This window comes from Schistosoma haematobium, chromosome 1, assembly GCF_000699445.3.
Source record: "Schistosoma haematobium chromosome 1, whole genome shotgun sequence".
Classification (NCBI taxonomy): Eukaryota; Metazoa; Platyhelminthes; class Trematoda; order Strigeidida; family Schistosomatidae; genus Schistosoma; species Schistosoma haematobium.
In genome coordinates, this window is record NC_067196.1 from 80,233,569 (window position 1) to 80,249,533 (window position 15,965).

Below are 15,965 nucleotides of genomic sequence, written 5' to 3' on the forward strand. Positions count from 1 at the left end.
TGACCTCGGATTTTGTTAGTACTGGAGGGGGTAAAACGATGGGACATATTAACACCTACTTACTTACTTACTTACGCCTGTTACTCCTAATGGAGCATAGGCCTCAGACCAGCATTCTCCAACCCACTCTGTCCTGGGCCTTCTTTTCTAGTTCCATCCAATTCTTGTTCATTTTTCTCATGTCTATTTCCATTTCCCGGCGTAGTGTGTTATTTGGTCTTCCTCTTTTCCTTTGGCCTTGAGAATTCCATGTGAGGGCTTGTCTTGTGACGCAGCTCGGTGCTCTCCTCACTGTGTGTCCTACCCACTTCCAGTGCTTCTTCCTGATTTCTTCCTCCACTGTGATCCGGTTTGTTATCTCCTACAGTAAGCTGTTGCTGATAGTGTCTGACCAACAGATCCTAAGTATTTTGTGTAGACAACTGTTAATAAACACCTATATCTTCTGGATGATGGCTTTCGTAGTTCTCCAGGTTTCTGCCCCATACAGTAGAACTGTGTTGACATTTGTATTGAAAATTCTGACCTTGGTGTTGGTTGACGGTTGCTTTGAGTTCCAGATGTTCCTCAGTTGTAAATATGCTGTTCTTGCTTTGCCGATCCGCGCCTTCACATCTGCATCAGAACTGTGTTGATATTTGTATTGAAAATCCTGACCCTGGATGTTAACACCCAAATCATAATTAATGATACGAGGTGTTAATAAAATGTCGCTTCGCGTCTCACGACAAGAAGTAAGGATTCAGATGTTTTAAACGCTCATCGTAAGGGAGTTTGGAAAGATCTACCACTAACTTTGTTGCCACATGCTGAACATGCTCAAGTAAGTCAGCACCGTTCATCAGACATGGGCCAGCTGCTTGGATACAGTACTCTAAGTGTGGTGTTACATAGGTGGGATATAAAATTCGAAACATCTCGTCAAAGCATTTGAATGCTCCGTGAAGTGATTGTAACGCATGGAACCCTTCTGGCAGCTACTGCGTAACAATGCGTACTTGTTTTCAAGTCGTGACTTATTATTACCCCTAAGATGTACAATCAATAGTATTAATGGCAACTATTACCGTGTCCGATGTGCATGAGCACACTCTTCCTAGAATTAACTTCTAAGCCTCAACCTCGAGCCCATCTGACTAATTCATCTAGATCAGCCCAAAGATCGAAATGATTAGCCTTACTTCTCATTGTTCTCCAGATTTGGATATTATCCTCAAACAATAATGTCAACAACTTAAGCAATTGCGGTAATTCATTGACATAGAGAATGGAAAGTAGGGGACCTAAGATGGTGCCTTGAGGTACATCACTTTTTGACCGGCTTCCGTTTGGATAGCATTCCCTTGACCCTCACTCTCTGGTTGAATGCGAATGGTTGAATCATGAGCTTTTTGTGCATTGGTCCCACGTCCAACCTATTTACCGAGTCGTATTACTTATGTGATATGTACCCCTAAAACCTCTCCAGACAGTACACGTCTGTTTACAGATTCCACTAACTGCAGATTGTGTGCATGCCTTTTAGTAGGGTCATTGTCTTTCGACTCATCCAGATTCTAAATAATTAAGCAGAGAAGGGTTTAACTTCTTTGAAACTCATGTTCACGGCTCTCGACCGTGATGTCAGGTCCTGCATATTGACTGCTGACATCTTACCGTTAGTTTCCCTTGTAAGAGTCATAGGAGTCGAACAAATGACAACAATCTTTGATGCGTTTTTACTTTGAGACTTTGTCGGAGTAGTTTTGGCTATCTTTCCTACTCCCCTACTTTTCGGCGTCATTCATTCTCCGTCAGTCGCAACATCTACGTTGGAGCTACTCGGAACGGTAATGGTTTTATCGTGATCGTCAGTCGCCGCCTTAGCAACTTGGCCACCGATATCTAATGGCGTGCCGCTGATTAATTGCTTCGGGGTAGGAAGCTCAATTGCTTGTTGCACGGTTGGGTGTTTGGAAGGTATCGTGACAGCAGTAGGTTCATAGCCCCTTGGATTAGTAACGTCTTATTTGTACAGCATAACATAAAAAGCCAATGGGAGTTAGGCTTCGAGCATCTTTTGTATGAGGTGGGACTTAAATGGGTAAACATATTTTGGAACCACTTTTGCACACATCACACTGCATTCCTTCCTCCACAGGGAACAAACAGTTTGTTTGTCCACATTTATAAGTACAATCAACCATTGTAGTAACATTAAGAAGGTTTAAAACGCGATATGATCACAATTTGAACACAAGTGTGTGTCAACGAGAATGTACCAAAAGACAAAGTTTACCACGATTTCAAGCCTTAACCGAAATACTTCAGTTAAAGTGGACCAAGAATGCATTTGATGCAACAAGTACACAAAAGCAAGGAATCAGTTCATTCAAACACCACATCCGCTACAGCTTAAATGAGAATCTAAATTTCTGCAATCATTTGTACCTCTTCTCCTTAGGTTCATCGTGTCTGTCCGACCGTGTATTAAATGTAGACTCTGTATGGTCTAGAATATGCTCATAAGTATTAAAATGAACAACCGAAATTGGAACTAACTCACCTGGGTCCTGGAACTGTATACAATCACCATGTCGGTTTTGTACTGATACCACTGATATCTAGAATTTAAACCGTAGATATTCCGACAGTATCCTCCCCTACGAAATAATGTTGGACCTTCATATCCCTTAAGTTATGAATGATGTGTCTGCATTTAAAACATATTTCTCTTACTGACCAGAGTATTCATTAGAAGTAACTCCATGATAAGGAGGAACAACGGCTGATATGAGGTTATTCGAATTGTAATCAAGATCGAGTTCATCTAGCACTCAAGTTTCGCATTGACCAAGTTTCCCACAAGAAGCAAATGCATTATGAGGATAAGTAATATGTGATATGACATCAGGAGTTGATTCTTCTGAAATATTTTCCTCAAATTTATTAAGAATGTCATTGAAGAGTGACGAGTCATAAGAAAAATCAGCATTCATCAAAACTGCACCAGGTTTTCGATCATGATTAGAATCACTCAACATATTTTCCTCAGATTTATAAGAAATTTCATCAGAAATATATGAATAACTAGGACAAACCATATCTGGTACAATAACATGAGAAATCTGATAAGAAGTTGATTTGTTAGAAACTTTTGTCTCACAATGATTATGAGTTTCATTTAACTCTGGACTGCTGTGTGATTCTATACCTCTTTTTGAAGTTGTGAATAGAGATAAATGATCATTAGAAGCATCAAACTTTATAGGATCATAATTACAAAGTTTAGCATTAGGTGCAGCAGAACGAACCTCAGTATTATAAACTGACTGAATCTCCCCAATCTCACCACATTTGAAATTATGAAATGCACATGAATTCAATGAGTGAAACCTGCCACTGGACAAACATTGACCAAACTTGTGCCCGTCTATGCGAACTGCATTGCAACCCGGTAAATTATCTGCATAACCTTGGGTACTCACTGGTTTGGGATGACGTAGTGATGTAGTGGAATTTTCGATGTCCCGATGAATCATTTTACGAAATTTTCCTTTTTTACGGAATTCGAAATTTGTACACCTAACATAGTCTAACAGTAGTTCGTTGAGAGTTGCATAAGGAGGCGAAATAGGCTTTTCTGATAAAGCTAGATATTTTAATAAGCTGTATGCTTTTTCGATGAATGTGAGGAAATGTGCTACAATATTAACATCCGTAACATCTTCCTTCGTCATAGTCCAGATTTCGAATCTTTCAAAATAATCCTCAAAAGCATCAAAATCTGAATGTATGTTTAACCATCATTGGTTCATACAAATCCACACTATAATATATGTATATTCACATTCTTTTGTTATAAGCTTCCATTTGACCTATTAACTACTACTATACGATTTAATATTCTTAAGTTATTCCCAATTAATTTGTTACAGCATCTCACACTCACGTCCTTTTTCGGCATGTTTTGTATAATTGTTATTTTTCATTTTATGGTATGATGCGGTCTGATTTGCTTGTATATAAACTGCGTATGTACGAAATACATGATTTATACAATGGGAGCTGAGATTGTGTTCTGGACTCAAACGGGCGGGAAGAAACAATGAGGACTCAGAGTTGACTTTAGGCTGTTCGTGCCGGTTAACGCGTCACTGGTTAGGCACAGTGCTAAGGTCATATTAGTCAGTGTTCCAATTGGCGATCTCATCACAAGATATATTATCAGGGTCATAGGATATAACGGTTAGTATTATAGTGCTATAGTTTTGTGAATGTTCGAGATGAAAACTATATTACAACAATTTGAAAATCGCCGTTCTTTTTAGAACTTGAGTTCATGTCTCATAGGGAAACCTTTAATAAATCACATTCTGTGTTCAAAATTATAAACCAGCAGTGCTTCAAAAAGGGTTTTTCAGAACATGACAAGCTAGTATAAACAAATTCGTTAGGGGCCTTGTTGTTTATATGGGGATTTTAAGTACTGTCAGAGTACGCTAAAATTATGGCAAATACTCAAATGTGATACTTTTGGTGAAGACTGGAATATTTTGAAATTGAATTAGTGATTTTATGCTAACAAAATGAGGTTGATAGATTCAACTGGAGCCACATCATTTGGTATTCGTTTAGTTGGTCATATCAGAATAAGAGAAAGAGAAAAACAAGAAAAAAAAGTGACAACAAACTCAGGTTAAATAAATCAAGAAGAGATAATAATCTAAGGAATAAAGTAGTTAATGCACGGCTCCGATTCATCAAGTTGTCACGATTTTTCCATATTCTTAATAATTTTTTGATTAACGAATTTACAGCACGTATCCTACGAATATGACTATAATAACTATTGTATCGTGACATTTAATACCAGATAGTGAAATATCATCTGTTAATTTTCCATCATTATATACCTTTCACATATTTTATTTCTTTATTTAAGATATGTTTATTATTAACATGCTGACTATAATATTCTTTATCATCCTGGCAATCACCAAACAATAGTAATTATAAATACAAAGATCATAAATATGAAATTAAATGATAATACTATTAATTTAGTGTATGTAACTTATTTGTTAAACAAAAAAAAACAAAACTTGACGTTATACACCTGGTGTTCTCTTTGCTATAGTTACCCAATTTCATGAAACATCTTGGTATATATTAGAGAAAAAATAAACAATAAATGAATATGAACAAGTTGTCATTTATACTTTAATTAATTCACTTATACTATTGTTCATTTTAGTTTTCTCAATCCATCATATAATATTGAAAATAACAGGTAGATTTGTTATAATTAATCATAAAGATACAATGTAATTCATTGTTTATTTTGATCTTCTATCTTCATTATAAAGTACAAAACTAAACTGACTATACATTTAAAACATCATTTATCCAGATAAATGTTTATATTTCTTTTTAAAAAAAACATTTTATAATCATAAACAGTAAATATATAAATGAAACATTCACATCTATCTTCTTCATTATCATGTTATTTATGATTAAAACATTGAATATATTTATTATTTACATTTATTATACAAACTATATCATCTTATATACAAATGAATCATTTATTACAATTAATGATGGTCTATTACGTAATTTTTGTCAAGCTAATGAAGTATGCATTAAATTGAATACCATTAATAAACAATATTTTTTAATGGGTTTAAATTACCTACAATGGATAAATAATCAAAATTATTCTAATCAAATATATTGGACAAGTATAGTTTATTTATTACCAGAAATCATTACAACAATATCTAATATACAAATGATTTTACGTGATGCAAATCCTAATTCAAATGTAACATTCATAATAGATAAACATTCATTATTAAGTCCATCAGCTATTTTACAATTATCTAATAAAAAATTACAATCGAATTTATTAACAATGAAAAAAAATTATTCAATTATATGTGAATTATCAATGGAAGGAATTCAATTTTCAATATCCAAATTTATATTTCAACCATTTAATCAATTATTTAATTTTAATTATTTAAATAAAATACCTAAATTTGATTCATGTCATAATCAATTAAGAGCGTCTGATTTAAATGATTGTTTATATAAGTAAATAGATTAAAATAAAAAATTGTTTTTATTCGATAAAAGATTATGATACTTATGGACGAACTAATAAGGTATAAGTGAATAGGCTTTGGATATTGACGCGCGAAATTCATTCATCCATTTTGGATAAATAAAGTTTCAAGCATTATAGTTAATGTTAGTTCGTGATGAAAACCTGAAACCTAATTCCTAACATTAATTATCAACTGTAAAACATAATTCTAATTCTTCATAAAGGTTTAGAACCCTTATTTGGTTATAGATATTAGGTGGACATTCTAAAGATCAGTCTAGCTTAGCTCAAAGGTTGTCCATAAATTATAGTCTGACTTTTTAATGATTATTATTCTTATACGAATATTCATCAAGATTAGAATGAATAGTTTGACAGAAATTAGGCGCCGAGTATAGAAAAGTTAATCTATGTGAAAATTATATTTGAAATCATCTCAGCGATTGAAATTTACATAACGTTTCGTCCATCCAAATAGGATTGGTTTAACATACTAAAGTTTTGATTGTTAAAAATGCTATATATTTCTTTGATGATTTTGGTTATTACTCTGAAGAAGTTCAGACGAGTTAGCTGGACGAAATGTTTGAATTATTTTAAATTTCAGTCTCTGAGATTATTTTAAATATAATTTTCATATATAATGAATTAATGAACAAGTTGTAAGCATGAAATATTTAATATTTGACGAATTATAAACAACCAAGCAATGAATTCATTTCATATTGTTATTTTATTTTTTAGCTTTTATATGAAACTAATATGTTAATATAGTTTTGAATATAAAGAACACCCTGCCATGAGAAGTTAGTAAGACTTGCCTGGTTGTATATACTGTCACATGGCCACGCGTATACAGTCACTGTTAGGAAAGTGCTACTTACTGTTTTCTCGTGGTGGGAGTGTTGTTTACGTAATTAAAATAATGAAAAGTGAATATTCGGCGATTTGACCGGGTTGATGAACACAGAGAGTCCACCTAGGGGAGTTGGAATACCCTGACTCCAAACCAATGGTGTACATGGTCCCCAGGATCCTAAGAGAACAAATAGCCTATGAACCAATCGTTGGTCACTGGCTACTCTGGGATTGCATCCCCTAAAGTTGCTATACTGCCTTGTGGATTAGATCTTTAGGTCAAAGGCTCCGGGTATGGTTCCATAAGCAAACTACCTGCTTTGGTTTGGGCACTTGGGCACTATCACAGCCCACACAAAAATCAAGTGACTTGTGTGGCGCATATATATTCTGTGCCCTTTTGTACTAATATTTATGTGTTCACATAAATAAATAAATAAAAGAGAATAGAGAACTAAATTGTCTATTACAGAACAGTGATGTTTTTTTGAAAATGTATATTTATAATGAAATCTAAATTAATTCCATGATAGGGTTTTTATAAATAGCGGGAGTAATTATTTTAGATTATTACTTAATATGATAAATGTATAATAAAGATGGAAATAACAAATACAAGATGGGAAAACATTTCAAGATGAACTTACTGAGTTGAAGCTATCATAGTTCAGTAAAACAAAAGCTGCTTATTTCTGTTTTGCTTGTTAAAAAAGAAATCATATAGTTGACCGTTTACCTTTTATTTTAAATCTTTGCACTACATAATTAAAATATACTTTTCTTCAATATCTTAAGATAAGCACTCCCATTAGTACAACGGTTAAACAATTTACTGTTCTCATATGAATAATTCATTTCTTGATTTCTAAGTAGGCTCATTCTCATGTTAGTTTTGTATGTCGCACAGGCGGATGCAACGGAAAATAATGAATTTATTGCAATATGTAAATCACCTGAACTTTGTAAAATACATTGTATATTAATATGATTCGTTTGTTATTGGATGTGTGATTATCCACAGTCTGAGTGAATCGTATTGCATCTAATAGGATAACTATAATCGAGAACTTGAAGATTTTCCAAAATTTTTCAAATACATCTTGCTAATAAGCATGAATAAATAGGAAACAACAGTTAATAACCATCTAATAACAATCTTTGAACATGTAACAGCTTTCAAATGGTTGTATAAGTACAAATAAATTTCTGTGTCAACTATTTTGATCCATGATATATTATTCCATTATCTTGTTTGCTGTTTTGGTAATTTCCGTCAACAGTAAGAATTCACATAAACTATTTTCATCAATTTTATATCAATTAGATTTCCATGCTCCATCAAACGTCTTTTTGATTTTCAGTATACTAGAAAATCTCCAAAACACTATGTTTTGTAATCGTGATGGTAAATGACTGATTTTTGTCAAATTCAGCAATTCATTTAACTGTTCAGTAAATCAATTCAAAGTTTATTTAATCAAAAGATACTGGGTATTGTTTGTATCCATTAATTATATACAATTAAGAACCTTGGAATGATTTTTGTATTTTGAAATCTGTACAGTATTCCAATAATTATTCACCAGCATATTAAATAGATTATGGGTTAGAATTTATATTCATGCTTGGTTAAGGATAATTAATGTTTAGTTGAATGTCCGTCCAAGTTTATTTGTGACATTTTCATTCGAATGTTTTATTATACTACTTATAAATAGTTTATTTGTGTATTACAAAAAACCTTTATACTGTCCGTAGATAACCTACTGAACAAAGAAACATTGAATGAAGAGCTATAAAAAACTACATAGCACTGGACAGTTTTACTCGAAAGATATGATACTTACATAGAGATATGTAGACTGTGCACTTACTCTCATGAAGAGCCATGGATATATAGTGATAATACATTTTAAGTTATGATGAAACACGTATTCTTTGCTCCAGACTGTATGAAACTGAAACAGAAATAATTGATTGAATAAAATAATTTACAAATTTAATATAAATTTCTTTTGCTTCTTTTAAAAAGGTGTGCTATCACGGAAGAATGTCGAATGATTTACTATTCTAAAGGAAAACATGTTTGTGTTCAGATGTTATATGTTTATGCTTTATTGCCAACAATATTTTCACGTTATTCAATTGCATGGGAAAGTTATGTCAAACAAATTGTTTAATATTGTTTTATTTCATTCATAGTTAGTGTCATACTTCATATTATCACACAAATTACACGTATTTCGCTTAAAACCTAACCCTTTTTAATATTACTATTATGAATAATTTATTTTTTAGAAAGTAGAAATGATACCGTTTGTAAAATGGTTTTTACTACTGTCAATAAAGAAGGGGTATATTACTAATGGTGGGCGGTGGATCAATTTCGTGGACTGGTTGAAGTTAGGCAAGCTCAGTGGTCTGGAGGTTAAGCGTTCGCTCGCGAAACCGATAGGTCCTGGGTTCGAATCTCGCGGGGCGCGATCGTGGATGCGCACTGCTGAGGAGTCCCACACTAGAGCGAAACGGCCTTCCACTGCTTCCAGGTTTTCCACGGTGGTCTAGCCTTAATTAACTCATGAACCGAACTATTGAAGTTACTATAATATCCACAAAACTCCTTTCTGATAATAATAATTAATATATTCATTACCATTGTTCGCATACAGAATGTCAAAATAATGTTGCAAAAATTCAGATCTAATTAGAAGCTGTATTCACTGTAAAACCCGATAGTAGAATAAAACAATCTGTTCGTTATAAGACTTAAGGATCGCGATATTCACTCTATATTATGTTAGTAGATATGTACTTTTGATGAGTTCAAAAGAACTAAAACAATACATCTGTTTATTACTTAATGGTTTCGCATCTGAAGCCAATATGTAACAAAAATTAACATGAAATCAAACTAGTTTTTACTACCAGCTAACTAAACTTAGTCATATATATCGTATGATGTGTTTACATTATTAGCATTAAATATCTTATTGAGATTTTTCTGAGGTTGAAAGTTATCTGTTTACTGAAAGTTATAACATACTAGTGCTGGGAAGTGAAGTAATTTAGAAAGAACTGAATACTTACATGTTGTCAACTCATTTAAACCTTTTGTTTATAAAGTGACAATGGATGTAAAACCAGTATTCACTAGCAGTAATAAACAATTGATAATTAGCGAAACTTTTTGTTTACGTTAAGAAGGACAGTTAGTTGACGATCGTAAGTCTTAGTTGTTAACGTTTCATTACTGGATTTTGTAGATTGGTGAAATGTCATGATCTTTCCTCATTAATTATTTTTATAGGAAATACCAACATGAAGAGATTCAGACTTAATTTCAATTTAAAAGATATTGAAATCGATCAAACATTTGAGAATTTGTTCATAAATTTCTAATGTCTGACATTTTGGCAAATAAGTTTATGCTGACGGTATTTTCTTCTCATGTTCTGTCTAGATGATAAGGATAGTGTGAAGCTAATCCTCATCAAACCACAAAAAATATTTAGTTAATTTTGTGATCCATATCATATACTTCCTTGATCTGTTGTCTTCTGCAATAAAACGTATTAATCAAATACATTTTCTTTGCTATTAAATAGTTTGAAATGTTTATCATAACGATGCCTAATTCAATTTTGGTCAGTCAGGCCGTACATGACAATTATAATTACATCTCCTATATAATTTTATTTTGATGACCTTTTACCATAGGAACGAGGCAATGAAGAACATAATAAAATGGCTAATAGTTCTTTGCACGAACTTGTAAAGTAGTGCTAGGAGTCCTTTATTTTACTAATAATTTTATTTTAAAAACAACAAAACATGTTTATTCTGCTGGTTTATCTCTCATAGGACGATGTGATACCAAGAGTCATTGATGGAGATGCATGAAGTAGTGTATTTAGTATAAATAGATAGATTGGAAAGAATATAATGATCAAAGCAAGATAGTACGTTAGTTCCAAATAATCTAATCCGGTCCATATCCAAAACATGAATTGACAATGATTAGCCGCGTTTTCCACTATTCTAAATAAATATCCAACTAGACCACATCATTATAGATGTACTGAACAGTAGGTATTCTTGTGTTTCGCAAATTTTCGATGAAAATGGTATTTTTATGTCTGTGGATCGCAGATTTTCTGTTATGTGTAGTGTTAATACAACTAGAGTAAGATTAAAAGTGGATGTGTGTTGTTTCACAAAATGCAACACTAAAATTTAATTAGAAGAAGGAATATTCGAAAAAGCTTGTACATACTTACGTCAGTGTATCGAACTTTTTGACAAAATTATCAAAGATACAGTGTTCGTAATAGACTAATGTGAACACCAATGAATTTTAATAGGGAATAATAAACTTACTGCCATGGGTCTGATGTATTTGTCAGACAGAATACAAAATAATCAATCACCGTGACAGACAAGATGTTTTTATGTGCTTATTTGAAAGTAGCTAATATTTTGGGTTGCAGCTCAATAGTTAGAGTGGTTGGTTTTCAAAACCTCAGTCGTGAGTTTCAGTAATGATTTGATTATTTCAATTTTGGCATCCTGTAATAGGAGATACAGCCAAAACAAAGAAGTAAACAATGACAGGTTCAAGGTCAACAAGAACCAATCAACATCGAGGTGTACAGGACAAGCTGTGAACTACATCTGGAGAAATTTGAACACTTCACTGAAAAAAGACCAACAAAATATCCTTCAAAATAAAGCAGTGAATTACAATGGATGTTCTTGTTCCATGAACTATTTGCAATAGGTATCAGGCCCTACAGGATGTACTCAAAAAAGAAACTACGATGGAGGACAACTGGAAAAGAATTAAACAAACACTAGCTTCAACGTGTCAGGAAGTGCAAGGCCACAAGTAGATTCATCATAAGGAATGAATCTCCACTACAATCATGGGGAGGATTCAAGAAGAATAATACGTATAGAGCAATTAGCAACAGTCGAACAAAATAACAGAAAGCCAAGGCACAGACCAAACATACTGAAACAAACATGATAGTAAAAAACCACATTGGCCTCAACAAGTAGAAGTATATAGAAAGCCTAACAATGACAGTAGATAAAGCTGCAACAGAAGGAAATATCAAACAACCATGCAACACGACGAAGAAATTGGCAGACAAATATAGTAAAGAAAAGAGACCAGTTAAGGACAAACAAGGCGAAACAATCACTTAGATTCAAGAACAAAGAGATGGATGGGTAGAATACTTAGAGGAACTCTTGAATAAACCAGCTCCATTGAATCCACCGGACACCGAAACGCCACACACAGACATTCCTATAGATGTCAGCCCAACAAAAACAGAACGAATAGCGATGGCCATCAGACAAATCAACAGTGCGAAAGCAGTAGGACCTGACAATACATCAATCGAAGCACTGAGGCCACATATAGATCCAACTGCAAACATGTTTCACATTCTATTCAGGAAGATTTCAAAGGGAAAACAAGTAGCACCGACGGACTGGAAAGATGGATATCTCATCAAGATTCCAAAGAAGGGAGATCTGAGCAAATGGGAAAACTATGGAGGAATCACATTTCTTTCAGTACATGTGGAAGTTTTCAAAAAAGAGTCACTGAACTTGGTGGAGTTTTGTTCTCTGAGCTGGATGGTTTGGTCGTGGAGCTTTCATCATTCTTCTGAACGACATCATCAGCACAAACTTCAGATAGACCAAACCATCCAGCTCAGAGAACAAAACTCCACCAAAATCATCCACCTGAGCTACAAATCTTCTCCACCATCTCAAAGTCACTGAACTAGATGACAGATTTAGTAGACGTCCAACTTCAATATCAACAGACCGGTTTCTGTCAGAATCGGTCATGCACAGACCAAATAGAGACACTACGGATAATCGATAAAATACCGATTGAATGGAACTCGTCACTGTACATCAACATCAGTGACTATGAGGAATCGTTTGACAGTGTGGATGGGAGGACTTCATGGAAGTGTCTTCGACAATATGGTGTGAATAGCTGAGAAGATTGTCACATCATACGGAATTTATTTGGCGGACTACACTGCGAATTTGTACATGGATGACGGTCTCCAGATGTATTTCATTTATCAGCTAATGCTGCTTATTCTCTCCCTTCCTCTTTCTTCTGACAATGAACTGGATTATGAAGACCCCAACATCTGACGGATAGCATGGAATACAATGGACAGCTTGGAATCAACTAGATGATTTGCACTTCGCAGTTAACCCAGATCTTCTAACCACAAACACCAGCAAAAGAGGGTCAGGACAAACAATGTGGCAGCAGCCTCTGCATCAGTAGACTTCAACACGCACAAGGGAAACACCAACATCTTCAAATACAACACGGAGACCAACAACCAACCCAATCACACGTGATGGACGATCTATGGAACAAGTAGAAACTTTCAAGTACCTGACTGGTCAGCATCATCAATGAGCAAAGAGGATCGGATACAGACGTGAAGGCGACGTTGAAGAGCAACAACAGCACTCTTTCAATTGGACAACATGTGTAACTCAAAACGACAGTCAATCAAAATCAAAGTTAGAAACTTCAATACGAATGTCAAGACAGTTCCACTGTATGGAGTCGAAACACGAAGAACAACCACATCTATCATCAAAACGGCACATGTATTTGTAAACAATTATCTACGTAAGATACTCAATATCCGATGTCCGGATATCATCAACAACAACCCACTGTGGGAGAGAATAAACCAGCTTCCAGTTGAAGAGGAAATTAGGAACAGACTGTGGAAGTGGGTATGACAAGAATTGAATAAATCACCAAAATACATCACGAGGCAAGTGCTAACTTGGAATGCTGAAGTGAAATGGAAAAGTAGAAAATTAAAGAAGACACTGCGTCGATAATTGGAAGCAGACATCAAAATGATGAATAGAGACTGGAGAGAACTGGAAAGGATAGTCCAGTGAGTGTGGGCATTCGATGGAGGATGCCGGTGGGCAGCCTTTGCTCCTCCACGAGGAGTAACAGGCGTACGTAAGTATTCTGTACAAGAATAATTGCTTGACCATATAGTGAGTGAGTAGCATGGTGGAATCATTTCGCATTTTTGATAGTTTTTTATAATAATTACATCGTATGAATCAAACACTAACGTCCAGTTTTTGTATAAGCATTGATTGCGTGTGACTCAAAGAAGCCTTGTTCACCATACAAAAAACGTAGTTTGGCATAGTTGAATAAACCTTGGCTTTTCGAATCACGTTTCATGTTCAGACTACGTTTTAATGGCTTGATCGTTGCATTAAGTGTGCACATAATTTGATGAAAATGTTTTATAAGTAAGAAATAGTTCACATTAACGTCCTTACGTTTCTTAAGCACTTGTGTTTAGTCAAGCGAAAATGGTTCGTAGGTTTTTTAAAATCCATTTACAAGTGTTGCTAAGAATATATGAGGAAATTTTCGCGCTTATTCCCTTGTTTCTTTATAGCTCCGTATCTTTTGTTGCTGAATATATATCTCCATATATTTTGATTCTCATTTGGCTTATTTGCAATTATTGCTACTACATTGTTTACAAGCTCCGAAATGCTACAAGATCTTGAATGCTATTTTGGTTTTAGCTGCCATATATATATATATATATTCTGCACATTGGTTTGTAGCTTGCCATGTTACTATGTACAATTAATCTCTTATACTATCTTTTAAATATGCTCAGCACCAGTGCTTTACTGGATATTGTGCGGTCCATGTTTATTTATATTCATGGGAACTTTGGATTTTGCAGCCTTGTGATCATGAATTGCTATGATATACATATTTGAAACGTCATACTATTAACTTCTTGTTTCAATTAACAATTTGTTTTATTCTGATGTTGTGTTATCAAAAACAATAGCCGTTTGATTTTACCAATGAATGTAAGGGCCTCATATATATAAATTGACAAACGTGCGCTATATAAACAGGAAGTTTGGTCCTAACATGATTTGCATTTCTCAGACTTTTGCTGTGTTCTTACACAATAAAAGTACAATTTTTGATCAAGTCCTGATCTAAACGTTTGGTAGATTACCCTCCTTTTGACTTTTATTCGATTTGTTGGTTAACTTTATTTTCACCTTAGCATACTACTGGGTCTTTATAATTTTCCACGTCAAGGCTAGTTTTAGTATATCCTAACCATTTGTATCGTCCATTTTGTCTATTTTGTCCATTCCAGTGTACTGTTTTACGTTTCGCAGTCATAAACGTTTGCTAGGATATATCTAACAACTTATCATTCACCATAATCGCTAAGAATACTTGTAGGCGATCTGGGTGCTGTTTTTCTGTCACCTTTGGTACTCAATGTCACAAGTGCTAAGGCTGGTTTCACGGAATATTCGAAGATCTTATAGCAACTGCTTACAAGAGACTTAGTAATTCATATCACAGATGGGCATGTGGCACATGCAGTATGAATGCTGAAGATTTGCCGAGAAATATCATCGTTCTCCTAGAAGGTCTGTGGAAAAATCTTTTGTAACCATGAGAAAAAGTGTTCCCGAAACAGATTAACAAAGTCTCGCAATGATATAAAGATGGTCTTCGATAACACTAGTATTGATCGAACAACGATCCGTACAAGTGGTAATATGTTGAAATTGAGCACCGCCAAAACAACGACGGTCGAAGAATCTCTAGTATGCATATGTCCCTTAGCACATGCTACCTGAAACCACCTGTGGTCCCCAAAAGTCTACTGTAGGCCACTGGAATCCCGTTAACAGGGTTAAACAAGACCGAACATCACCGTCGAAAATACTGAAGGACAGGAATTCCATACAATGGCTAATGGGAACTAACCTCATGTAGTCTAAAAGTGAAGCTGCCACTCGGAGCATTTCATGCCAACAGACGTCGGTCACCAACTCGATTCCACATGCGTACAAACAGGCCACATGGTGTGAGAATCAAGCACAAAATCAAATTGGAATCGACTATTTCACTTGTGTGCTGTCAAGTTGA

The 15,965-nt window shown here is 34.5% G+C and overlaps 1 protein-coding gene across 1 annotated transcript; it reads left to right on the forward strand.

Moving 5' to 3' along the window:
- Positions 1-5,494: 5,494 nt before the first annotated feature.
- MS3_00002229 (uncharacterized protein) lies at positions 5,495-9,132 on the forward strand (the record flags this gene model as incomplete). The annotated part of the gene is made up of 2 exons (XM_012940855.1): positions 5,495-6,081; positions 8,985-9,132. The coding sequence occupies 2 exons, from the start codon at positions 5,495-5,497 to the stop codon at positions 9,130-9,132; spliced, it is 735 nt and encodes a 244-aa protein (XP_012796309.1).
- Positions 9,133-15,965: the final 6,833 nt, after the last annotated feature.